The sequence below is a fragment of the Hyla sarda genome, chromosome 11 (genome assembly GCF_029499605.1).
Source record: "Hyla sarda isolate aHylSar1 chromosome 11, aHylSar1.hap1, whole genome shotgun sequence".
Lineage (NCBI taxonomy): Eukaryota > Metazoa > Chordata > Amphibia > Anura > Hylidae > Hyla > Hyla sarda.
The window spans coordinates 88,528,143-88,553,574 of record NC_079199.1 but is presented as its reverse complement, the minus strand read 5'-3'; the positions used below and the strand labels follow the sequence as shown (position 1 = coordinate 88,553,574).

The window sequence follows — 25,432 nt, the reverse complement described above, 5'->3', positions numbered from 1 at the left end:
CATCAGTGTTCCAAAAAGAAAGGAATTTCCTCTGTAGCATTCAGCAGCTAATAAGTACTGGAAGGATTAAGATTTTTTAATAGAAGTAATTTACACATATGTTTAACTTTCTGCCACCAATTGATTTAAAAGAAAAAAGGTTTTCACCGGAGTACCCCTTTAACCCCTTCCCGCTATTGGACGTATGCATACGTCCAGGCGAACTACACGTTCGCGCAAATGGACGTATGCATACGTCAAAGCGATCTCCTGTTCTGCCACGGGCAGCGCAGGAGATCGCGGGTGGGACTCAGCTGTCAATCACAGCCGGAGTCCCACCGCAGCTGCCGGGGCCGCGATCGCGCCGGTCCCGGCAGCATTAACCCCATAGATGCCATGATCAGTTCTGATCACGGCATCTATGGTGTTTGCAGGGGGAGCGCTCTCCCCCTGCCCATCAACGGCGGCGCCGCAATAAAATAAGGGGGATCGGGGGTGTGAAGAGATAAGAGTGAGGTGGCAGGGTTGCCACCCCTCCTATCCCTGCTATTGATCGGCGGAGCGACCGACCAATAGCAGACTGGTTAAAGTTCGGTTCCCCCCCCCCCCCGCTATGCCCACCCATCGGTGTCCGGGCACAGTGGGGGGAATCGTGTAATAGCGGCGGCGGCAGCGGCGGTCACTTACCCGGCGGCGGCTGTGATCATGGCGGCGGCGGTGGAGGTGAGTATGGCGCCGCGTGTCCGGGAGTCTGTTGCCTAGCAACATCTGCAGGGCGACAGTTTAGAGAGTGGTCTCTAAACTGTGGCCCTCCAGATGTTGCAAAACTACAACTCCCACCATGCCTTGACAGCTGTTTGCTGTGTTGGCATGCTGGGAGTTGTAGTTTTGCAAGATTTAGAGGGGTTCAGACTAGAGATCACTGACAGTGGTCTCTAAACTGTAGCCCTCCAGATGTTATAAAACTACTTTTGCCCCCCCCCCCCCCTCCCATGTGAATGTACAGGTTACATTCACACTGGCGGCGGATTACAGTGAGTTCCCCGCTTCAAGTTTGAGCTGCAGCCGCAGCTCAAACTCCTAGCGGGAGACTCAGTGTAATCCGCCGTCAGTGTGAATGTAACCTAAAAACACTACACTACACTAACATAAAATAAAGAGTAAAACACTACATATACACATGTACACTGCCCCCTCCCTTCCCCCCCAATAAAAATGAAAAACTTATCCTACAGCAGTGTTTCCAAAACGGAGCCTCCAGCTGTTGCAAAACAAAAACTCCCAGCATTTCCGGACAGCCATTGACTGTCCAAGCATGCTGGGAGTTTAGCAACAGCTGGAGGCACCCTGTTTGGGAATCACTGGTGTAGAATACCCCTATGCAAATCCCTAATTTAGGCCTCAAATGCGCATGGCGCTCTCACTTTGGAGCCCTGTCGTATTTCAAGGCAACAGTTTAGGGTCACATATGGGGTATCGCCGTACTCGGGAGAAATTGCCTAACAAATTTTGGGGGGCTTTTTCTCCTTTTACCCCTTATGAAAAGGTAAAGTTGGGGTCTACACCAGCATGTTAGTGTAAAAAAAACATTTTTGTACACTAACATACTGGTGTTGCCCCATACTTTAAAATTGCACAAGCGGTAAAAGAAAAAAAGCCTCCAAAATTTGTAACGCAATTTCTCCTGAGGACGGAGATACCCCATATGTGGGCGCAAAGTGTTCTGGGGACGCACAACAAGGCTCAGAAGGGAGAGTGCACCATGTAAATTTGAGGTCTAAATTGGTGATTTGCACAGGGGTGGCTGATTTTACAGCGGTTCTGACATAAGTGCAAAACAATAAATACCCACATGTGACCCCATTTTGGAAACTACACCCCTCATGGAATGTAATAAGGGGTACAGTGAGCATTTACACCCCACAGGTGTCTGACAGATCTTTGAAACAGGGGTCTGTGAAAATGAAAAATACATTTTTTAATTTGCACAGCCCACTGTTCCAAAGATCCGTCAAATGCCAGTGGGGTGTAAATTCTCCCTGCACCCCTTATTACCTTCCGTGAGGGGTGTAGTTTTAAAAATGGGGTCACATGTGTGGGGGTCCACTGTTCTGGCACCACGGGGGGGCTTTGGAAATGCACATGGCCAAATTCTCTTTCCAAAAGCTCAATGATGCTCCTTCTCTTCTGAGCATTGTAGTTCGTCCCCAGTGCACTTCACTTCCACTTATGGGGTATTTCCATACTCAGAAGAGATGGGGTTACAAATTTTAGTGTAAAAAAAATATTTTTTTTTTTACATATGCAAAAGTCGTGAAACACCTGTGGGGTATTAAGGTTCACTTTACCCCTTGTTACGTTCCCCAAGGGGTCTAGTTTCCAAAATGGTATGCCATGTGGGTTTTTATTTCTGTCCTGGCACCATAGGGGGCTTCCTAAATGCGGCATGCCCCCAGAGCAAAATTTGCTTCCAAAAAGCCAAATGTGACTCCTTCTCTTCTGAGACCTGTAGTGCGCCAGCAGAGCACTTTTCATCCCCATATTGGGTGTTTTCTGAATCGGGAGAAATTGGGCTTCAAATTTTGGGGGGTATTTTCTGCTATTATCTTTTTTATAAATGTAAAATTTTTGCTAAACCAAGCATTTTTGGTAAAAAAAAACATTTTTTTTTTTACATATGCAAAAGTCATGAAACACCTGTGGGGTATTAAGGTTCACTTTATCCCTTGTTACATTCCTCAAGGGGTCTAGTTTCCAAAATGGTATGCCATGTGTTTTTTTTTTTGCTGTCCAGGCACCATAGGGGCTTCCTAAATGTGACATGCCCCCCGAACAAAATTTGCTCTCAAAAAAACAAATATGACTCCTTCTCTTCTGAGCATTGTAGTTCGCTCGTAGTGCACTTCAGGTCAACTTATGGGGTACCTCCATACTCAGAAGAGATGGGGGTTACAAATTTTGGGGGGTATTTTCTGCTATTAACCCTTGCAAAAATGTGAAATTTGGGGGGAAACACACATTTTAGTGAAATTTATTTTTTTTTTTTACATATGCAAAAGTCATGAAACCCCTGTGGGGTATTAAGGCTCACTTAATCCCTTGTTACGTTCCCCAAGGGGTCTAGTTTCCAAAATGGTATGCCATGTGTTTTTTTTTTGCTGTTTTGGCACCATAGGGGCTTCCTAAATGCAACATGCCCCCCAAAAACCATTTCAGAAAAACGTACTCTCCAAAATCCCCTTGTCGCTCTTTCCCTTCTGAGCCCTCTACTGCGCCCGCCAAACACTTTACATAGACATATGAGGTATGTGCTTACTTGAGAGAAATTGGGCTACAAATTCAAGTATAAATTTTATCCTTTTACCCCTTGTAAAAATTCAAAAATTGGGTCTACAAGAACATGCGAGTGTAAAAAATTAAGATTTTGAATTTTCTCCTTCACTTTGCTGCTTTTCCTGTGAAACACCTAAAGGGTTAAAACACTTACTGAATGTCATTTTGAATGCTTTGGGGGTGCAGTTTTTGTAATGGGGTCATTTATGGGGTATTTCTAATATGAAGACCCTTCAAATCCACTTCAAACCTGAACTGGTCCATGAAAAATAGCGAGCTTGAAAATTTTGTGAAAAATTGTAAAATTGCTGCTGAACTTTGAAGCCCTCTGGTGTCTTCCAAAAGTAATAACACGTAAATTTTATGATGAAAACATAAAGTAGACATATTGTATATGTGAATCCCCAAAAAAAAATTTGGAATATCCATTTTCCTTACAAGCAGAGAGCTTCAAAGTTAGAAAAATGCTAAATTTTCAATTTTTTCATCAAATTTGGGGATTTTTCACCAAGAAAGGATGCAAGATACCACAAAAATTTACCACTATGTTAAAGTAGAATATGTCACGAAAAAACAATCTCTGAATCAGAATGATAACTAAAAACATCCCAGAATTATTAATGTTTAAAGTGACAGTGGTCAGATGTGCAAAAAAGGGCTGCGTCCTAGAGGTGAAAATGGGCTGTGTCCTTAAGGGGTTAAAGGGGTTATCCATCATTAGGGGAAAAAAATACAAATTTCTATAAAAAAAAAAAAACTTCTCCACCTTTGTCTCCAGGTTGGGTTTGGCATTGCAGCTCCATTCCATTGTAAAACAACACACAACCTGTGGACAGACATGGAGCTGTTATTGGAGTAAATTAGCTCAGTTTTGCTATTCCTGGATAACCTTTTTAATGCCCAGTCTAAACAGACTGACAAGATGTTGTTGCCCCCATCAACCTGCTTGGGATTCTAATCTCACCAGCGTGTGTTTTTGCTCTTAATAGGGCATAATAGGGTAAATAAAAGACAGGTTCCAGTGTGTGGTCACCCTTGTCTGCACGATGACTCTGCTCACCTTCAGGGTAGAGTCCAAAGGCAGCCTCCTGGCTCTCCCCCAACAGGGCATGTTGGATTTTAACCCTATTGTTGTTGACCTTAGACGCTGCCTTGCTGAAAAAGATGTGCAAATAGTGCCTTGATTGTGTCATATAGCATTTAAGGACAACTGTAGTGGAACACTTTTCTATATGCCCGGGCCTCAAAAATAAACAAATTAAACTCATACATACCTTCCTACGAGCCCCCGTTGGTCTGGCAGTGCTGACCTCATTCCATTTCCTGGGGACGGGGACGCCGCAGAGCCATGGGCATATCACCGGCCGCAGCGATGTCCCGTCCCGGCCTGTGATAGGCTGAGCCCACTGTCATGTAAGAAGCCGGCCAGAGCTCCTTACAGGACAGTGGGCTCAGCCTATCCCCCTGCCGTGGTGGGACATCGCTGCGGCCGGTGATACGCCGACTGCTCTGCGGCGTCCCTGTCCCCAGGAAATGGAATGAGGTCAGCACTGCCGGACTGTGAGGCCTGTGCCGGACCAACGGGGGCTCGTAGGAAGGTATGTATAAGTTTATTTTGTTTGTTTTTGAGGCACGGGCATATATAAAAATGTTCCACTAAAGTTGTCCTTTAAGTGACAGCAGAGTACCCGTCATCATTTTTTTTTTTTTTTAATGTGCGGAGTTTGGAACCGATCCTGTTCTTCCCTGTGTCCTCCTGATTAGTATTCGGTCATTGTATCCCAATACAGTAGTGTTGTTTGTTATAAAGCGTTGATATATAGACACGTAGAATATCTATAAAGTAGGAAGCAAAGCCCCTTAAAGGGGTACTCCAGTGGAAAACTTTTTTTTTTTTTAAATCAACTGGTGCCAGAAAGTTACAGATTTGTAAATGACTTCTATTAAAAAATCTTTATCCTTCCAGTACTTTTTAGCAGCTGTATGTTACAGAGGAAATTCTTTTCTTTTTGAATTTCTTTTTTGTCTTGTCCACAGTGCTCTCTGCTGACGCCTCTGAGAGCACTGTGGACAAGACAAAAAAAGAAATTCAAAAAGAAAAGAATTTCCTCTGTAGCATACAGCTGCTAATAAGTACTGGAAGGATAAAGATTTTTTCATAGAAGTAATTTACTAATTTGTTTGTCTGGCACCAGTTAATTTAAACAAATAAATAAATTTAAAAAAAGCTTTCCACCGGGGTACCCCTTTAAAGGGGTACTCCATTGGCCAGCATTCGGAAGTAAATGTTCCAAACACTGTTTACGCGCTGTGGGGGGGTCGGCCTCGCTCCTCGTGACTTCGCGGCCAAGCCCCCTCAATGCAGGTCTATGGGAGGGGGCGTGACGGCCGGCACGCCCCCTCCCATAGACTTGCATTGAGGGGGGACCTTTAATACAAATACTGACCCCTGCCCTGTGTTTTTCTAGTACTGTGCTGGGCAGTGACCTCTCTGCCCTGGAAACATCCTGTAAAGAGATCATCAGACAGAAACTTCCCTTCCAGCGAGTGGAGGCCACACGGGAGGAGCTGCTGGAGCTGTTTAAGGTACTTGTCATGTACACTATGCACACTGCCGCAGATTCACTATTGCAAATGTGCCAGGATTATGGCATAATTTGCACCCAAAAAACAGTCTTACGTGACTTGCACCACATTTATTATAAATTAGAGAGAACACGCTGTTTAAGAATTAGACCATTTTAGTTATTCTGCCCAACTGTGTCTGGAGTGCACCCGCGCCGCGAGATTATACGGCTTCATGGTAATCAGAAATACGACAAGAACCAGTTCATCTTATAGCCAATTATATACAAGTATTCTAGCGGCAGCTGTTGCAAAGGCCGCCATAAAATGCACCTAACATGAAGCAGCATTTGAAAAACTTCTCTGATAATACATTCTAGCACACATTGCCACAGGTTTTGTACATTCGGATGGTTGGTAGTGCTTTTAATACCAAAAATGCATGTTCAAAACACGGTGGGGACACTTGCCAAGGTATTTACAGCCTTTTCTTTTTTACTTACTCCTGGCGCATAAAAAGTCGCACGTGTGCCTAAGTGCTTTCTTTTATTTATTTTTTTGCGACTTTTGTGGGTAAGCAAAAACTTACAGTCTTACCTAAGCAAATTTCAGTTTTCACTTTGCAGTGGTCACAAATTTATGATGCGCGAAAGTCGCACGGAAGCGAAAAAATAAAGTCGCAAGCCCCTTACAAAAAGTCGCAAGTCTGCTCCAGGTCTGACCTGGAGTACAAAACTCCCGTACATGAGCAGATTTAAAAAGTCGCAATAAAGTCTCACAAAAGTCTCTACTGCAGCTTCTAGGTTTTGTTCCCCGTTTTTTTTATTTTTCAGCCAGATACCAACCAAGCAGCAACAGCCTGATGTTACCATTGTTCCTCGCCCTCCCCAGCCTAAATAACAGCCTGTTACCGCCTAGGCCCAGGAGCGCCTTTTTTGACACTCTGGGCCTATTGGTACTGGCTATTCCTGGTACCCATGTGGCGGTGGGTACCGGAGTAATATTTTGGGGTTAGCGCTAGCTGTTTTTGGGGCTGATGCTAAGCCCTGGCTTAATTATGGATTCCACCTATAAGACTGCTTCCACAACTAAGCCTAAAAATTAAGTAAAAAACAAACACATTTCATTATTTTATTTAAAAAAAAAAAAAAAAAAAACACTCCACCCAAATGCCCACAGTAGTCGTTTTATGAAAAGAAGAAAATTTCATCTAAGATATTGCAGCAAAAACGCCTGTGTCGGGGAAAAAAACGCCATACCCACAAATGCAAAGTTGGTTTGGCATTTTAAGTTTCCCTATTGACTCCCTACTATCGTCTGGCATTTTTGCCCCCCAAAAAACATGTGGAAACTTAGCGTTAGGCAGGACTTGGATCTCAGGGGTTCGCTTCATGTCTATGTGATCAGATGGAGCCTAGAATGTGTCTTCATTTCTTTTGGCAGTATAACAAATTCAAGACACGAATAATAGAAGACAAAGTGGAGACTGGGACAAGTATTTACAGGTAATGTTCTGTCTGTCTGCAGTTAGTGTGAACATTGGCATGTAGCCCGCCGCTGTCCTGTAACCCTGGCCTCTTGTCACACTTTATAGTCCTTATCTGTGACCCCCCCCTCCCTCCCGGGGGCAGTGTGTGCTCAGTACAATGCTTTCTATGGTCACCAGACCTTTTTAGCTCACTTAAAGGGGTACTCTGCTGCTCAGCGTTTGGAACAAACTGTTCCAAATGCTGGAGCTCGTGACATTACGCCCCGCCCCCTCAATGCAAGTCTATAGACTTGCATTGAGGGGGCAGGGTGTGATGTAATAAGGGGGCGGGGCTATTACGTCACGAGCTGCCGGCTCCAGTGTTCGGAACAGTTTGTTCCAAATGCTGATCAGCGGAGTACCCCTTTAAGACTGGTAGAATCTATGGATGTTGTAGGTTGGGCCCATTGTTTTATTTCATAATATACAGTGGCAACTCATTCATTTTTGGGGTGCACACTGGGGGCCAAGAAAATATGAGGAATTCTAAAACGCTACATAAACATAGGGGTAAGTGCTGTGTGCCCCTTTAGACAGCTAAACAAGGGGCTCCCACCGATCTTATATTATTGCTCTATCCTGAGGATAGGCCATCAGCTTTAAAGGAGTTCTGTAGTGAAAGATAACTTATCCCCTATCCAAAGGGTAAGGGCATAAGTTATAGATCGCGGGGGGGGGTCTGACCACTGGGACCCCCGCAATCTCCTGAACGGGGCCCCGGTAGTCTGCTGGAAGGGGGCATGTCGGAACGGCAGATTCTGGCAGACTGCCGGGGCCCTGTTCAGGAGATCTTTGGGGGTCTCAGTGGTCGGACAGGAAAATAAATTTGAAAACCAAGTTCAGCAAACTTGTAGGCGCACTTGTGCTGGCCTGAAGCAGTAGTGAGACACACCGGGGGGTTATTAAAAAATCTATACACTTGTAGACTGCCTAGAAAAGGGAGGACACTCCAGAGATTGGGGCATAATGCATCCCTGTGTCTTTGGCCCAGAGCCAGATTAAGAGTTTCTAGGGTATGAAGTCATTAAACTTTTACGGCCCCTCAACTAACACCTGTCCTCTACCAACCCGAGACTAACTCCTAGTGTCAAATCAAGGAGCATAGCGCCCCCCTCACTTGAATGTCAGTGTTATACTGTGTTTCCCCTGCAGGGGTCACTGCAGACCAGATGACTGACCACAGGCAGCTATCCCTGGTGTAGGCGGCTTCATTCAGAGAGGAGGGTTGTCTGCATGAGGCCCAAACATAAAATAGTTATTTCCGCTAGAGACTGCATCACAGTAAAAGCCGCTCTGACATGAAAATCCTTTCTGCTTCTCAAAGTGACTTCAGCTTCAAGCAGGTTGTTTTAGGCTACGTCCGCACTGGGCAGATATTACAGTAGTAACTAAGCGTATGGGATTTGTAGAAATCTTCTCCTCATGTTCCATTGGAAAATTCTTGTGAAAACTGACCTGTGGTTTGGTAATGCTATGGGTGTTCTGCAGATTTTCCCCATTGAGGTCAATTGGGAAGTCAAAATGGGAAAAAGATCCGAAGGTGTGTATTTCTGATTTTTTTTTTTTCATCATTATTCTAGTCTGCTCTAAATTCCATGCATCAAATTCTCACCATGGGGGAGATTTATCAAAAACCTGTGCATAAGAATAGTTGCCCAGTTGCCCATAGCAACCAATCAGATCGCTTCTTTCATTTTTAACAAGGCCTCTGCAAAATGAAAGAAGCAATGTGATTGGATACTATGGGCAACTGGGCAACTTTTTCACTGCACAGGTTTTGATAAAGGTTTTGATTTGCACAGTTTGAGCTGGATTTTCTATTGCATATTTTTCTCTGGAAATGCTGTAGATTTTCTGCTATGGGAATTTTGCAGTTCATCTACTCCATGTGAACATGCCCTTAACCCTTAAAGGACAAAACCCATTTTGACCTTAACCCCCTTAAGGACCAGGCCGTTTTTTGCAAATCTGACCTCACTTTAGGTATTAACCCTTTGCCACAAAACGCTGTGTTTATACAGCGCTGCGGCACGGGAAGGTTATGTAACGAGCGCAGGAGCTGAGCTCACATCATACCCACAGGGTCCCAGCTGCTATCAGCAGCCAGGACCTATGGCTAATGCTGGACATCACCGTTCTGGCAGATGTCCGGCATTAACCCTTTTAGACGTGGCGATCAAAGTTGATCGCTGCATCTAAAGTGAAAGTGAAAGCTTCCTGGCCCTGTGTTCTTCTAAATCACGATGTTCCGATCAGCTAGAATGCAATAGGAGGATGCCTTACCTGCCTCCTGTGCTTCCGATCGATGATTGATTGCTCCAAGCCTGAAATCCAGGCTTGAGCAATCAACTGCCGATAACACTGATCAATGTATTGCAATGCAATGGCATTGATCAGTGTATTGAATCAATGTACTGTGTTATATTCCCCTATGGGGCTATAACATTGCAAAAAAAAAAAATAATTATAAAGATGATTTAACCCCTTCCCTTTTCCCATAAAATAAACTGTGTAAATAAAAATAAAAAATAAGCATATGTGGTATCGCCGCATGCGTAAATGTCGGAACTATAAAAATATATTGTTAATTAAAGCCCACGGTCAATGGTGTACGTGCAAAAAAAATTCCAAATTCCCAAATAGAGTATTTTTGGACACTTTTTATACCAGTCAGATCAAAACAAGAATGGTACCGATAAAAACTTCAGAAAATGAGCCCTCCTACCCCCTGTACGTGGAAAAATAAAGTTATAGGGGTCAGAAGATGACAATTTTTAAACATATACATTTTCCTGCATGTAGTTATGATTTTTTTCAGAAGTACGACAAAATCAAACCTATATAAGTAGGGGATCATTTTAATTAAATGGACCTACAGAATAAACATAAGGTGTCATTTTTACAGAAAAATGTACTGTGTAGAAACGAAAGCCCCCAAAATTTTCAAAATTGTGTTTTTTCTTCCATTTTGTTGCACAGTGATTTTTTTTTTTTCTCGTTTCGCCGTAGATTTTTGGGTAAAATGACTGTCTTTACAATGTAGAATTGTTGGCGCAAACAATAAGCCATCGTGTGGATTTTTAAGCGCACAATTGAAAGGGTTATGATTTTTTAAATGTAAGGAGGAAAGAGCGAAAGTTCAAAAACGGAAAAACGCTATGTCCTTAAGGGGTTAATAACTCTCAAATTTCAAAGTATAGCACAAATTTTCCAATTTTTCACAAAAATCTTAAACTCTGAATTTTTCAGGGACCAGTTCATTTTTGAAGTGGTTTTAGGGGCCTTTCTCTATGAAATTTCCCATGATTTACCCCATTATGAAAACTGCACCCCTCAAAGTAGTCAAAATGACATTCAGAAAGTTTAACCCTTTAGGTGTTTCAATGGAATAGCAGCAAAGTGGAGGAGAAAACTCAATCTCCATTTTTTTTTTTTTTTTACAATGAACATTCTCTTGTAGCCCCATTTTCTTCATGTTTACAGGGGGTAAAAGGATGCACTACAAGGCTCAGACGGGAAGGCGCGACAATGGGCTTTTGAAGAGCAAATTTTGCAAAAATGTTGCCAGAACAGTAAAAACCCCTCCACATGGCATACTATTTGGGAAACTACACCCCTCAAAGAACGTATCAAGGGGTGCAGTGGGCCTTAATACCCCACAGGTGTTTGACGAACTTTCGTTAAAGTATTACACCACAGATCACCCTCCTCTTCCGGGTCACTGGAGACTCGAATGACCTGAAATCGCAGCGTTTCACCAGTCAAAATTTCTCAGAACACCCCCTAGGCATTGCCATGGGATGCATGCTGAATGATTTCCGGTGACCGAAAAGCCAGAGGGCGTACAGCTATGCCCCTGGTCCTTAAAGCAAACATTTTTTTTTTATGTATCACTCAGTACCTAATCCTGACCATGTACATCTAATGTTTATGTGTCTAGCACCTTTATTATTTTTTTTATTACACTTTTAATGTATCTCTCTAGTCTGAATTCCTCTCAAAGGGAGGGGGCGTGGCCTCACTGTTCAGTCTCCGCCCCCTCCCTCAGTATGCTGTCTGCTCACATCTCTCCTAGTATAAGCAAAACTACAACTCCCAGCATGTCCTCACTGACGGTAGCGGGACACAAGATGACAGTGGGAGGATTTTTCCTCCAGCTCTGAGCCCTGCGCTCACAGCTGTCAATCAAGGAAGTGTGTCCATGACATAGGTGATGACGCATGGACACTGCAGGACTAGTATGTGTCCAAGCAAGAGGGGGGGGGCTGTTTGACAGGCTTTTTCATTATGAAATACTGAAAATTTTCTAATGAAAGCAATTGCAAAACCTATTGGTTATACATGCTTTACAACATATCAAAACTTTTTTTTTTATCCGACAGTACCCATTTAAGTACAAGGATGCATTTTGGTTCTTAAAGGGGTACTTTTTTTTTTTTTTTTTTTATGAACTGGTGCCAGAAAGTTAAACAGATTTGTAAATTACTTCCATTAAAAAAATCTTAATACTTTCATTACTTTTTAGCAGCTGTTTGCTACAGAGGAAAATCTTTATTTTTTTGAATTTCTTTCTTGTATTGTCCACAGTGCTCTCTGCTGACACCTGATGCCCGTATCAGGAACTGTCCAGAGCAGGAGAAAATCCCCATAGCAAACCTATGCTGCTCTGGACAGTTCCTGACACGGACAGAGGTGTCGGCAGAGAGCACTGTGGACGACACAAAAAAGAAAAGAATTTCCTCTGTAGCATACAGCTGCTAAAAAGTACCAAAAGAATTAAGATTTTTTAATAGAAGTAATTTACAAATCTGTTTAACTTTCTGGCACCAGTTTATTTTAAAAAAAAGTTTTCCACCGGAGTACCACTTTAAGGTACATCCTGGAGGGGTTAATGGCTTAGCAATATAAGAATAGCCTGGTACTACTTAAAGTGGGCTATCCTACAGTGGGAAAACAGGGCTTATTTCCTCCCCAAACAGCACCACACCTGTCATTAGGGTGTTCCTGGTATTACAACTTTAAACACATACTTTGGTGCGTCCTGAGGATACAGCCATTTTGTGTCTCAGCACTTGCTCTGGCCTCGTGTCATATATAAAACGATATGGTATAAACCTTATAGGCGATAGCGAGATGCTTTCATCCAATTCACAATAAAATCCCCTTGTGATGTCAATTGGCTGATTGAACACGTGTTGTATCAGCTTATCATTATTTCTCATTTTTTACTTCAGGTGCGGCCCCCTGGTTGACCTCTGCCAGGGACCTCATGTCCGACACACAGGGCAAATCAAAGCCATTAAACTCCATAAGGTAAAGTCTGTGTCCTCTCTGATGTTATCGTATATGGATAAGATTATTGGGCAATGTGTCATGTCTAGAGATGAGCGAACTTACAGTAAATTCGATTCGTCACAAACTTCTCGGCTCGGCGGTTGCTGACTTTTCCTGCATAAATTAGTTCAGCTTTCCGGTGCTCCGGTGGGCTGGAAAAGGTGGATACAGTCCTAGGAAAAGAGTCTCCTAGGACTGTATCCACCTTTTCCAGTCCACCGGAGCACCGGAAAGCTGAACTAATTTATGCAGGATAATTCATCAACTGCCGAGCCGAGAAGTTCGTGACGAATCGAATTTACTGTAAGTTCGCTCATCTCTAGTCAGGTCTTGTATGACGGCTCAGCTCTATTAAAGGGCTGATTTGCAATACCACACAGACCCTGTGGACAGGTGCGACATTGTTTTTGGGAAAAAGCAGCTGTGTTTGTCTAGTACTAAATAACTCTTTAACTTGATCCCAGTCACTTAGCTTTTGGTGGGGACCGAAATTATCATTTCATTTATTATTACAGTGATCCCTCAACTTACAATGGCCTCAACATACAATAGTTTCAACATACAGTTGTTTTTTCTGGACCATTGTAAGTTGAAACCAGACTCAACATACAATGATACGGACAGTCAAGATCTGTGAAACGCGTCAATTGCTGGAAGATCTGACCAATCAGAATGGGCATTTTACCGGTAAAACACCTGTATTACTGAAGTGCATGCACTGACTGGTGTCTGGTAGCGCCCCCTACAGTACAGGGAGGTATTGCATGTTCTGTACTCTTTACCTGTATTACTGAAGTGTATGCACTGACTGGTGTCTGGTAGCGCCCCCTACAGTACAGGGAGGTATTACATGTTCTGTACTCTTTACCTGTACCAGGATTACCTGCTCCTTTGGACACCAGGTGAGGGTGACCCCATGTTAATTTTTTAGGACATTGCGTGTACTGTACAGAACCCTGAAGAAGCTCCTGTCCTCTACATAGACCAGTGTTTCCCAAGCAGGGTGCCCCCAGCTGTTGCAAAACTACAACTCCCAGCATGCCCGGACAGCCTTTGGCTGTCCGGGCATGCTGGAAGTTGTAGTTTTGCAACAGCTGGAGGCTCCCTGCTAGGGAAACACTGACATAGACAGTGATTACAGCTCCAGCAGATCTTTCTTACTTTTATATGTAAGGATTTGCTTTATCTATGTTAGTAATCTACTTATTTTTCTTTAATCCTCACTTTTTCCTATTTTTGGATGACATTTTGGTGCCTTTAGAACCAATTACCAGTTTTCCATAGAGTTCTTGGTCTCAACATACAATGGTTTCAACATACAATGGTCGTCCCAGAACCAATTAATATTGTAACTTGAGGGACCACTGTATTAAATTTGTATTTTTTTTCTAAATATAACAGAACTCAACAGCCTATTGGAAAGGAGACGCAACACAAGAGAAATTGCAGAGAATTTATGGAATCTCCTTTCCGGATTCTAAACAATTAAAAGAATGGGAAAAAGCTCAAGAAGAGGCTGCCAACCGGGACCACCGCAAGATAGGAAGGGTAAGTGTGTCTAGAACATTTTACTGGACAGTGCATGCTAAAGCTTTCCTCTCCCTTATTGGGCCACGTTCACACTAAAGAGATTCGGCTCTGAATTTCCATGAGAAGATGCTGGGCAGATTCTGCTTGCAGCAGCCTCCCATTTTTTGTAATGAGAGTTCCACTGCTCACTTCACACACTTAATTTTCCCAATATGTTCAATCTTCCAATGCTGAATTTCTAAAGTGTGAAGTAGAGCTATAGTCATCCTTTCTGTACATGTGCAGCTGGGTCCCCCCCCCCCCCCCCCCCCCTGCTCCTGTTACCCAACTCCTGAGATGCCACTGTCACTATTGTCCATGGTATAAAAAAAAAAACCCCACCTGGCATCAATGCGGGTAGTCTCCTTTAAGGTTAACCTCCAGTTAAAGGAAGGATGGGGAAGCAGCTGAAGTTTCTCTTCTTGGGTGTGTGTATGGCCTACCCACTCAACATGAGAGAGAACATGTACAGAAAAAAAAATGACCCCAATGGTACCGAGGCACTTCTATGTGGCTGCTTAGTAGAGGAAGAAGGGATAACACACAGCCTCTCATATTTATCTTCTTTTTTAGGACCAGGGATTATTCTTCTTCCATGAAATGAGTCCTGGAAGCTGCTTCTTTCTTCCCAAAGGAGCTCACGTCTACAATGTCCTCATTGACTTTATCAAGGTATTTGGTTCTTCAGCCATACTTTCTACTACAGTCTGCACAAAACACCTAAGAAAGAAAACTCTGCATCCTGTCAGTATTGCACAACATTTGAATTCGAGTAGAATACAGACATGGTCGCACATCTACAATCTTGTATAATGATCTGATTGCTTCTCAGCATAATATCAAAAACTAACAGGTTGTTAGTATACATTTTTGATCAAAAAGTACAAGCCCACTCGCCACGTCAAGGCCACCTATTCAGAGTGGGTCCCTAACGTCCCTAGCATAAAATGGCGTAGCACCAGGCGGGAGAGCATGGTAAGTGAGCCATTACACCTTGTTCACACTGGTGTGGTGCTGCGCGGTGTCCGTTGCTGCCGTGGCGCCGTGTCTGCGGGGGGGGTGCAGCCCATAGACTGGTTTGAGTGGCATTGGGGCCGCTCTGCCAGTGGGTCGTTCCCCCCTGTGGGCACTGGTGTCGCGGCGGTGGTGGTCGCCGCTCGGTGCTGCGCCATTTTATGCTAGGGACGTTAGGGACCCACTCTAAATAGGTGGCCTTGACGTGGCGAGTGGGCTTGTACTTTTTGATCAAAAATGTATATTAACAACCTGTTAGTTTTTGATATTGTGCTGAGAAGCAATCAGATCATTATACAAGATTGTAGATGTGCGCCATGTCTGTTTTTCTACCCGAATTCACATTGCACGACATTTGTCCAATACTTTTTGGACATTCGCTAGCGGGTCAGTGAAATTTAGAATTACTTACCGGTAAGGCTCTGTTCACACTTCACCATATAAATATATATGTACCCATATATTTTCAGTTATCGTTAGCTGAAAGTCATATTTTTTCTGACCTCCCCAAACATGAGCATTAGGTATTTCCAAACGTTGATGTGTTTTCTATAGGGAGGAGAGGGGTAAGGGCTCGTTTACACTGCCGTAGTGTTCGGCCAGTATGTCGGAACGATTGGAGTTGAGGGGGGGAAAAAAAGTGCTTGTCCTATTTTTTTATTTTTTTTTTATTTCTACTCAACTGCAGGAAAACACGGAATCCCTGACTAAAATCATTCAAGTTGATGGGATTCCTCAGGACCCAGTTGTCATTGTGCTCCGAATTATTCTGAGTCCATTCTATGATAAAAAACAAAAACGGCAGGACTGAGCCTTACGGCCTAAGCCCCAGCCAAACTGCTCTGCCGCCAGCTTATTTCTCCCAGAGTAAGGATCGGACCAGTATTGGTACACATGGAACGCTCAGCACTTCTACCGGATCATCACTCAATGTCCCCATGTGATCCCAGCCTGTGCCTCGTCCTCTGTAACCCTGCTAGTCATTCCTGGCAGTCGTGTCTGGAATCAGTTTTTGGCTTAAATGCAAAGTTTCCAGTGTGAGAGGAGTAGTGGAATAAAGAGAGGAATTGTGTCCATCTCCTCTACCAGAACAAAGTAAAAACATGACTTCTGAAAAGTAAAAATCCAACTAAGGGCATGTTCACACGGGCAAAAACCATGCTGAAAATACCACCTGAATATTAGCGCAGAATCTGCGGTGTGGATTTTGGTGCTGATTTTGTTCCGGGGGGTTTTCTTTTCTGTTTTTAAGCTCTCATTGATTTGTTTCCACGCGCAAACACTCAGAAAAGTGTATTTTTTCCCATTCAAATCAATGTGAGATGGTGTTTAAAAGCAACTTTAATGCAGAAAAACAATTAGTTTTTTCGGTCAGCTCCATTGGGGGACACAGGAGCCGTGGGTATATCTTGCTGCCACTAGGAGGCTGACACTCGGCAACACAAAAAAGAAAGTCTGCCCCTCCCGGCAGGATATACCCCGCCTATTGGCTCTGAGCGAATCAGTTTTAGCTTAGTGTCAGTAGGAGGCAGACACAGGTCTGGAGTTCTCCAGACCTGGTTTTTACACATGTGAACAAACTCTGAGGCTTTCTTCACACTGGTGTTCAGGGAGAGAATAGAAATAATGAGGAGAGATCTAGGAATCCTATATGACTCTCTTTTGATCCCGTGCTGGTGCCCTGTTCAGTCTGTGCTTGGCACATGTGGCTGGAATAAGTCTATTTTTTTTACATTACTAAGTTAGTGGTGAGTGCCCTTCCTTCACATTTAATTTGCCAATTGCAACATAATCACATTGTAACACCGAATCCCACAATTAGAAAAGACATTGTGAGCAATCTATTAGCTGAACATTACAGACATGCCATGGGGCGCAGGGTGATGCCTGTGATGGGCCGGCATTTAACCCTGACATTACTGATGTAATGACGTTGTTTCTTTCACTGGAGCCACGTGCTCAGGATGTGACATGAAGTTGTGTCGCCCGAGAGTTATTGTCTATTATGCTAATGCTGAAAAGAACTCTCACCATATATTACCTCATACCTGCCATTTATCATTGTTCAGATATTTCAGCCATTACTCTTCTCCCCTTATTTTTCTGTATACAGGAAGAATATAGAAAGCGGGGGTTCACAGAGGTGATGACACCCAACATGTACAACAACAAGCTCTGGGAGCAGTCTGGTCATTGGGAGCACTATGGAAAAAATATGTTCTCCTTCCAAGTGGAAAACGAGACTTTCTCTCTAAAGCCAATGAATTGTCCTGGTCACTGGTGAGTCTCCTTAAATTTGTGAACCCTGTGGCATCAGGTCATGCAGGCAGTGGGGATTCACATGTACAGTGCACTTATGAGGAACTATGAACAAGTCACCGCATTGCCAAATATTATGGGGGACATGAGAAGGTTCTTGGGGGAGGAGGGGGGGGTGTTAAAGGGGTACTCCGGTGGAAAACTTTTTTTTTTTTTTTTTAAATCAACTGGTGCCAGAATGCTAAACAGATTTGTAAATTACTTCTATTAAAAAAATCTTAATCCTTCCAGTACTTATTAGCTGCGGAATACTACAGAGGAAATTATTTTCTTTTTGGAACATCATGAGCACAGTGCTCTCTGCTGACATCTCTGTCCATTTCAGGAACTGTCCAGAGCAGCATATGTTTGCTTTGGGGATTTTCTCCTACTCTGGACAGTTGTTAAAATGGCCAGAGATGTCAGCAGAGAGCACTGTGCTCGTGATGTCAGCAGAGAGCTCTTCCTTGCCTTATACACATAAATATGGGTCAGTAACAAGGCTGTAAGGCGGAGGTATTTAGGGTTGTGGTCCAGAGGTGCTGGGGAATAATGTAAGTAATAACATGTATTAGTAGAAGTGCAAATGCACCAGAAAGAAACCCGCACTCACCGCTACACTGGTGACTTCACATTCCAACACCAGACGGACCGGACAAGGCTGCAGGAATGACTTTGGGCGCTCAGAGGCGACTACGTCGCCTCTGAGCACCCCAAGTCGTTCCTGCAGCCTTGTCCGATCTGTCCAAAGTTGGAATGTGAAGTCGCCAGTGTAGCGGTGAGTGAAGGGTTCTTTGTGGTGGTTACTTTTACTTCTTTATTTAAAGGAGATATCCAGTCCTGAAAAACGTATCCCTTATCCTAAGGATAGGGGATAAGTTTCAGATCACGGGGGGGTGTCCGACCACTGGTGCCCCCGCAATCTCCTGTACAGGGCCTCGGCAGGTCACGGGAAGGGGGCGTGTTGACCACTGCACAATACGGCGACTGACACGCCCCCTCAATACAACTCTATGGCAGAGCGGGAGCGCTGCCTTCAGCAATCTCTGGCTCTGCCATAGCGCTGTATTGAGGGGGTGTGTCGGCCGCCGCTTTGTGCGGTGGTCAACACGCCCCCTTCCCGTGAGCTGCCGGGGCCCTGTACAGGAGATCGCGGGGGGCCCCAGCAGTCGGACCCCCTGCGATCTGAAACTTAGGATAGGGGATACGCTTTTTTAGGACTGGACTACTCCTTTAATCATGGAGTATCTGTCAAAGGGAATCTGTCAGCTGTATTTTCTACTTAGAGCAGCAGACACCATTGGATAACTGATATAAAAGTAAACTGGTACCTTTCCTGGAGATGATGGTAGTTTTGATCATAGTTACCAAAGTTTTAAAATATAATTGTTTTTATTTCTCAGACAAGTGTCAAGGAGGAGGGGCCAAGCTTCTCAATTTCCACAGTCTAGCACTCCTCCTCACTTGCCCTCCCTTCCTCTCCTTGTTTGACATACAGGGTACTGGTGGCTTGGATGGGCTCAATGACGAAGGCGATCGAGGAGAATTGCCACACTGTGGCACATGAGCAGCTCGGTGCCAGAGATATAAAGGCTGTTTTTTAGAAGTTTGGCAACAACCATCATCTCCATGAAAGGTCCGTTTTGCTACTTTACCCTAATAGCCAACGGTGTCAGCAGCAAACAGATGACAGATCCCTTTTTAACCCCTTAAGGACCAAGCCCATTTTACCCTAAAATGTACAGCGACCCCCCCCCCCCCTCCAAAAAAAAAATTTTTTAGGGAGGAAATTTACCGTATATGAAAAACCACAATTGTGCACATTTTGGAGGGTTTCGTTTTCACACTGTACACTTTATGGTAAAAATAACATGTGTTCTTTATTCTGTGGGTCAATACGATTAAAATGATACCCATGGATAGATACTTTTATATTTCTGTACCGATAAAAAAAAAAAAAATCTAAAACTTTTTGTACAAAATCAATAATCTAAAATCTCCCTATTTTGACCACCTATAACTTTTTTCATTTTTCCGTATTTAGGGCGGTATGAGGGCTCATTTTTTGCGCCATCATCTGTACTTTTTATCGATACCATATTTGCATATATAAAACTTTTAGATCATTTTTAATAAAAAAAATAAAAAATTTTGTATAAAATGTGACAAAAAAGCATTTTTGGCCTTTTTTTTTTTAATTTTTTTTACGTTTCACAGTATGGGATTATTAACATTATATTTTGATAGTTCGGACATTTACGCACACGGTGATACCAAATATGTTTATAAAGAAAAAAAATTGACACTTTTTGGGGGTAAAATGGGAAAAACCTGACAATTTTTATTTTTATTGGGGGAAGGGATTTTTCAAATTTTTTTTACTTTTTTTATTTTTACATTTTTCAACTTTTATTTGACACTTTTTACGAACCTGCCATGTATGACGCGATCACCGTTCCGATGCTCGCGGTCATACACAGGACGTAAATGTACGTCCTGGTGTGCGAAGTACCGCCAATCTAGGATGTAAATTTACGTCCGTGGTCGATAAGGGGTTAATATCGTTTATTTAAAATTTAATAAACCATACACCACTGTAGGTGATATAAACATTGCTGTGATTTTAATAACGTTTTCATATGTCGCACTTTGCTTGCGCTTCCCCTTCCAGTGTTAGATATGGTCAGGAGATAAAGGCGGACTGAGACCCCGACTGATCTAAATGTTTTGTGTCTTTGCGTCATGTCAAAAGTTTGTTTAAATGACAGTAATGCTGCAAAATGGCGTCCTGTTACATCTGCCAGAAGTATAGCTAAAGGCTGTCTGCTTTGTTTCTGATCTTCTTTTATTAGCTGAGGGGGGCGGAAGAATTATGCAGCTGCGAAATTCCCAAATCAGCTGGTTTGGTGACCAATCTGTATTTTGTGGCTTTCCAGCTTAATGTTCGATCATCGACCTCGGTCCTGGAGGGAGCTTCCTCTCAGACTAGCGGACTTTGGGGTGCTGCACAGGAATGAACTGTCTGGGGCACTGTCTGGGCTCACACGTGTCCGCCGCTTCCAGCAAGACGATGCCCACATATTCTGTGCTATGGATCAGGTAAGAAGGTCCAGAGCACCACTGATCAGGAACAAGAACCGCATGCAATGGATGGCAATGTAACCAGCCCCCTCACCGCCCCTTTATCTAAATTATACTGATTCCTTATCTGTTTCACCTATGGATACTAGATTTATAGGGACAAGAGCGTTGATCCAGGGATTTATTCTGATGCCATATTTGGAGTCGGGAAGGAATTTTTACCTCTAGTATGAGGGTTTTTTGCCTTCCTCTGGATCAACTCGACTCGGTGGGGACTCATTAGGGATATAGGTTGATGGGCTCTGGTCTTTTTTTCAATCTTATGAACTATGTAAATATACTATATTTTTAAATGTATAAGAAAAATAAAGTGGTGCCGGTACCTTAAATTAGCAGCTCTATGAGATGGACTACAACTAGAGATGAGCGAATTTACAGTAAATTCGATTCGTCACGAACGTCTCGGCTCGGCAGTTGATGACTTATCCTGCATGAATTAGTTCAGCTTTCCGGTGCTCCGGTGGGCTGGGAAAGGTGGATACAGTCCTAGGAAAGAGTCTCCTAGGACTGTATCCACCTTTTCCAGCCCACGGGAGCACCTGAAAGCTGAACTAATTTATGCAAGATAATTCATCAACTGCCGAGCTGAGAAGTTCGTGACGAATCGAATTTACTGTAAATTCGCTCATCTCTAACTACAACCAAACCAGGTCGGACAACCAGAGAAATGTGGCGGTACTAGGACAATATCATGTAGAAATCAATAATAGACGTACCAAAGGGACGGACAGGTGTCCTGCATTCACCGCGTAACATCTGGTTATTCAGCTCCCATCTCGGGCCGCTTCTCCGGTAGGGACTTCAAAGAGTGCGGAGCGCTCAGAGGCGACTGCCGGCGGTTTCGCGCATAGGAATGCGCTTCATCCGGCCTCTAACGAGGCCGGATGAAGCGCATTCCTATGCGTGAAACTGCCGGCAGTCGCCTCTGAGCGCTCCGCACTGTCTTTGAAGTCCCTACCGGAGAAGCGGCCCGAGATGGGAGCTGAATAACCAGATGTTACGCGGTGCGTGCAGGACGCCTGTCCGTCCCTTTGGTACGTCTAATACTATATTTTTAGGCTCAGTTAGCCTTTTAGACTTTAGACAGATTGGTTCCTTATGAAGAGATATTCTATTTTGAGCACAGTAAAGGTTATTCTTTTTATAAACATATATCTTCTGTATGATTTCATCATGGTTTTCACAATCTCTGCTTGCTGTCATTCTGTAAGAACTTTCATAGTTTAATTCAAATGTATAAAAACCTGCCCTGGTCATGAGACCCTTCTCCAGTGCCAACACCGGTCTACCCCACGTACCCCGTGCCGTGGTGACTAGAGATGAGCGAACTTACAGTAAATTCGATTCGTCACGAACTTCTCGGCTCGGCAGTTGATGGCTTTTCCTGCATAAATTAGTTCAGCTTTCCGGTGCCCCGGTGGGCTGGAAAAGGTGGATACAGTCCTAGGAGACTCTTTCCTAGGAATGCATCCACCTTTTCCAGCCCACCGGAGCACCGGAAAGCTGAACTAATTTATGCAGGATGTCATCAACTGCCGAGCCGAGAAGTTCGTGACGAATCGAATTTACTGTAAGTTCGCTAATCTCTAGCGGTGACCAAACATTAATTGATATGTTACAACGCCCACCATTGATACCGTGCATACTTTGTTTTCAGAATGTTTGTAAATAAATTTTTCCAATTTGCCATTATTGGAGAGTTCTATTGGTTTTCTATTTATTTATTTGTTTCTTTTCTGCCCTTCCACCCAAGTACCCTGACATGTACCCCATTTCTCTACACTGGTCATGTGATGGGCGTTCATGTTTGCACTTAGTTACATGGCTCATCTTGGTAAAGTAAAGATAAGTCCCTACTTAATGGCCAAATATTGGCTGTTACACGTGGTCCTACCCTTCGCCAAGCTGTGTGTCATAACAAACCATGATGACAAGAAGAGATTTTCAAAACCACGATGAATTGATCCCGGAGATATATATTTGTGTATTAAAGATATACTATAAACAGGTATGCGAATAATACCTTGATATGCTGTAGTCAGAATTTCCTTTAAAGGGGTACTCCCATGGAAAACTTTTTTTTTATTTATTTATTTTTTTTTTAAATCAACTGGTGCCAGAAAGTTAAACAGATTTGTAAATCACTTCTATTAAAAAATCTTAATCCTTCCAGTACTTTTTAGGGGGTGTATACTAAAGGGAAATCCAAAAAAGAAATGCATTTCCTCTGATGTCATGACCACAGTGCTCTCTGCTGACCTCTGCTGTCCATTTTAGGAACTGTCCAGAGCAGCATATGTTTGCTATAGGGATTTTTACCTGCTCTGGACAGTTCCTAAAATGGACAGCAGAGGTCAGCAGAGAGCACTCTGGTCATGACATCAGAGGAAATGCATTTCTTTTTTGGATTTCTCTTTAGTATATAGTCCCTAAAAAGTACTGGAAGGATTAAGATTTTTTAATAGAAGTAATTTACAAATCTGTTTAACTTTCTGGCACCAGTTGATTTAAAAAAAAAAAAAAAAAAAAAAAAAAAAAAAAAAGGTTTTCCACGGGAGTACCCCTTTAATGTTGCATTGCCTACAATTGGATTTCCACATGATTTTTCCTTTTAATCTTTTCCATCTGCTATTAATCCCTATAGCTGGAAAGTGAGATCAGCGGCTGCCTGGACTTCCTGCGCGCCGTGTACACAGTCTTTGGCTTCACATTTAAGCTCTTCCTGTCGACCCGTCCAGAACAGTACATGGGAGAACTGGATGTCTGGCAGAAGGCTGAGCAGGTAGGTGATGCTCTTCTTCACTGAAGGTTACCTGGTTAGTAGAAGGGGTGTCTCACTGCTGACAGCCTTGGTCTCATTCTCTTTTAGGAACTTGAGAAAAGCCTGAATGGTTTTGGTCTTCCATGGGAGCTGAATCCAGGAGATGGGGCATTTTATGGTCCAAAGGTTAGTACTGAGCGAAGGTGAACCTCTCCTGGCACCATTGCATAGGAGTTTCTGTACCATAAAGCTTGCTGCATCTCTATCACACATGCCAGTGCAAACATTGGCAGCACCATCTTGATATGTGATGATGTTGTCCTTCTTTATTAATCACAAAGGATCCCATAGGAGTCCCAGGGCATTACTAATATTACCAATAACCCTTTAGGGTAACCCCCTCAAGCACAATAAGCCCTTCTACTTTGGGGCTTATTAAAATATAACTTTTATTGTGCCTTTAAAAAGTTGACTGTATCTATATCTACTGGGAAACCACTGATGGTTTTAATTTTCACTCGTGATTTCTATTTTTTTTAGATTATTTTAACTGGGCACAATAAAGGTTATCTTTTAATGAGCCCCTAAATGGAAGGGTTTATTTTTCCTGAGGGGGTTACCCTAAAGGGTTTGTGGTTATATTGATGTTGTTCATGTTAACATCTCGTGACAGTGGCAGCCGGTCATGGTGAGATGTGTATATGCACCCATGTTGTAATGTGCCATCGTAGGGAGTGAACTGAACTATAAAAGTGATGTGTAATTTGGACGTGTTCCTTCTTATACTGGAGTCATTCCCAGATGGCAGATACCATTTTAGATTTTTTTTTTTTTAAAGCACGTCACAGGGAGTACCTGTCACCTACCACCTTGCTGTAGATGCCATATAAAGTTTTCCAAAGTTTTCTTAAATATTGCTCAACATGCTGCAAACTGGTTTGTGGTTGTGTGAATGACACAATTCTCCCCTGGCGCTCACACCCTTTCCTGGCATGACGTGCGATCAATGTCATTGATTTCCCTGCACTGACGTCCAGCCAAGTCACTGCTGACTCCTGATTTGCTGCTTGTGGGTAATTTGTGTTTTTTGGGGTTTTTATTATTGGGTTGAAATTAGATTCTCTGTGTAACATTAAAGGGGTACTCCGCACCCCTAGACATCTTATCCCCTATCCAAAGGATAGGGGATAAGATGTCAGACCCCCGGGGTCCCGCTGCTGGGGACCCCCGGGATCTAGGCTGCTGCACCCACCTGTACGGCTTCCACCTCACACTGGCCACGCTGGAGGCTTCGGATCCCAACCACAATGGTGGACGAGCGTGACGTCACGACTCCGCCCCGTGTGACGTCACGCCCCCTCCCATAGACTTGCATTGAGGGGGGCCGGACGTGATGTCACACGGGGCGGAGTCGTGACGTCACGCCCGTCCACCATTGTGGTCGGGATCCAAAGCCTCCAGCGTGCTCGGTGTTTGTTCCAAACACTGAGCAGCGGAATACCCCTTTAATTACTTGGAAACACATAAATGCAGTCTAGGAGACACATAAATGTGTTTTTGTTTAGTGGCTGCCAAGGGTGCATGCACGGACACGGACAAAACCCTATAAGACGCAAAACGGACTAAACCGGATGATGCGTTTGACATACGGTTTACAATGTTAAGTCAATGCATACGGTTTTCTATACAGTTCCATACGGTTTTTAACTTGAAACCGTATACGGGAATTGTATAGCAAAAACGTGGTGTGCATGCACCCTCAGGGTATGTAAAATCAGCTCTGTCCAGATGCTAGTAGTCCCGTTGACTTTCTAATCCCTTAAGGACCCAGCCCATTTTCACCTTAAGGACGCAGCCGTTTTTTGCACATCTGACCACTGTCACTTTAAGCACTAATAACTCTGGAATGC

General features: G+C 43.5%; 1 protein-coding gene across 1 annotated transcript in view; it reads left to right on the top strand.

Moving 5' to 3' along the window:
* The window catches only part of TARS2 (threonyl-tRNA synthetase 2, mitochondrial), a 51,125-nt gene that overhangs the window by 6,313 nt on the left and 19,380 nt on the right, over window positions 1-25,432 (top strand). Inside the window, exons 6-14 of the mRNA XM_056546353.1 lie at window positions 5,781-5,898; window positions 7,321-7,382; window positions 12,640-12,718; window positions 14,141-14,287; window positions 14,882-14,980; window positions 17,436-17,602; window positions 20,557-20,719; window positions 23,406-23,543; window positions 23,631-23,708. Of these exons, the coding sequence (XP_056402328.1) occupies window positions 5,781-5,898; window positions 7,321-7,382; window positions 12,640-12,718; window positions 14,141-14,287; window positions 14,882-14,980; window positions 17,436-17,602; window positions 20,557-20,719; window positions 23,406-23,543; window positions 23,631-23,708 (1,051 nt within the window). The remainder of the gene's footprint in view (window positions 1-5,780; window positions 5,899-7,320; window positions 7,383-12,639; window positions 12,719-14,140; window positions 14,288-14,881; window positions 14,981-17,435; window positions 17,603-20,556; window positions 20,720-23,405; window positions 23,544-23,630; window positions 23,709-25,432) is intronic.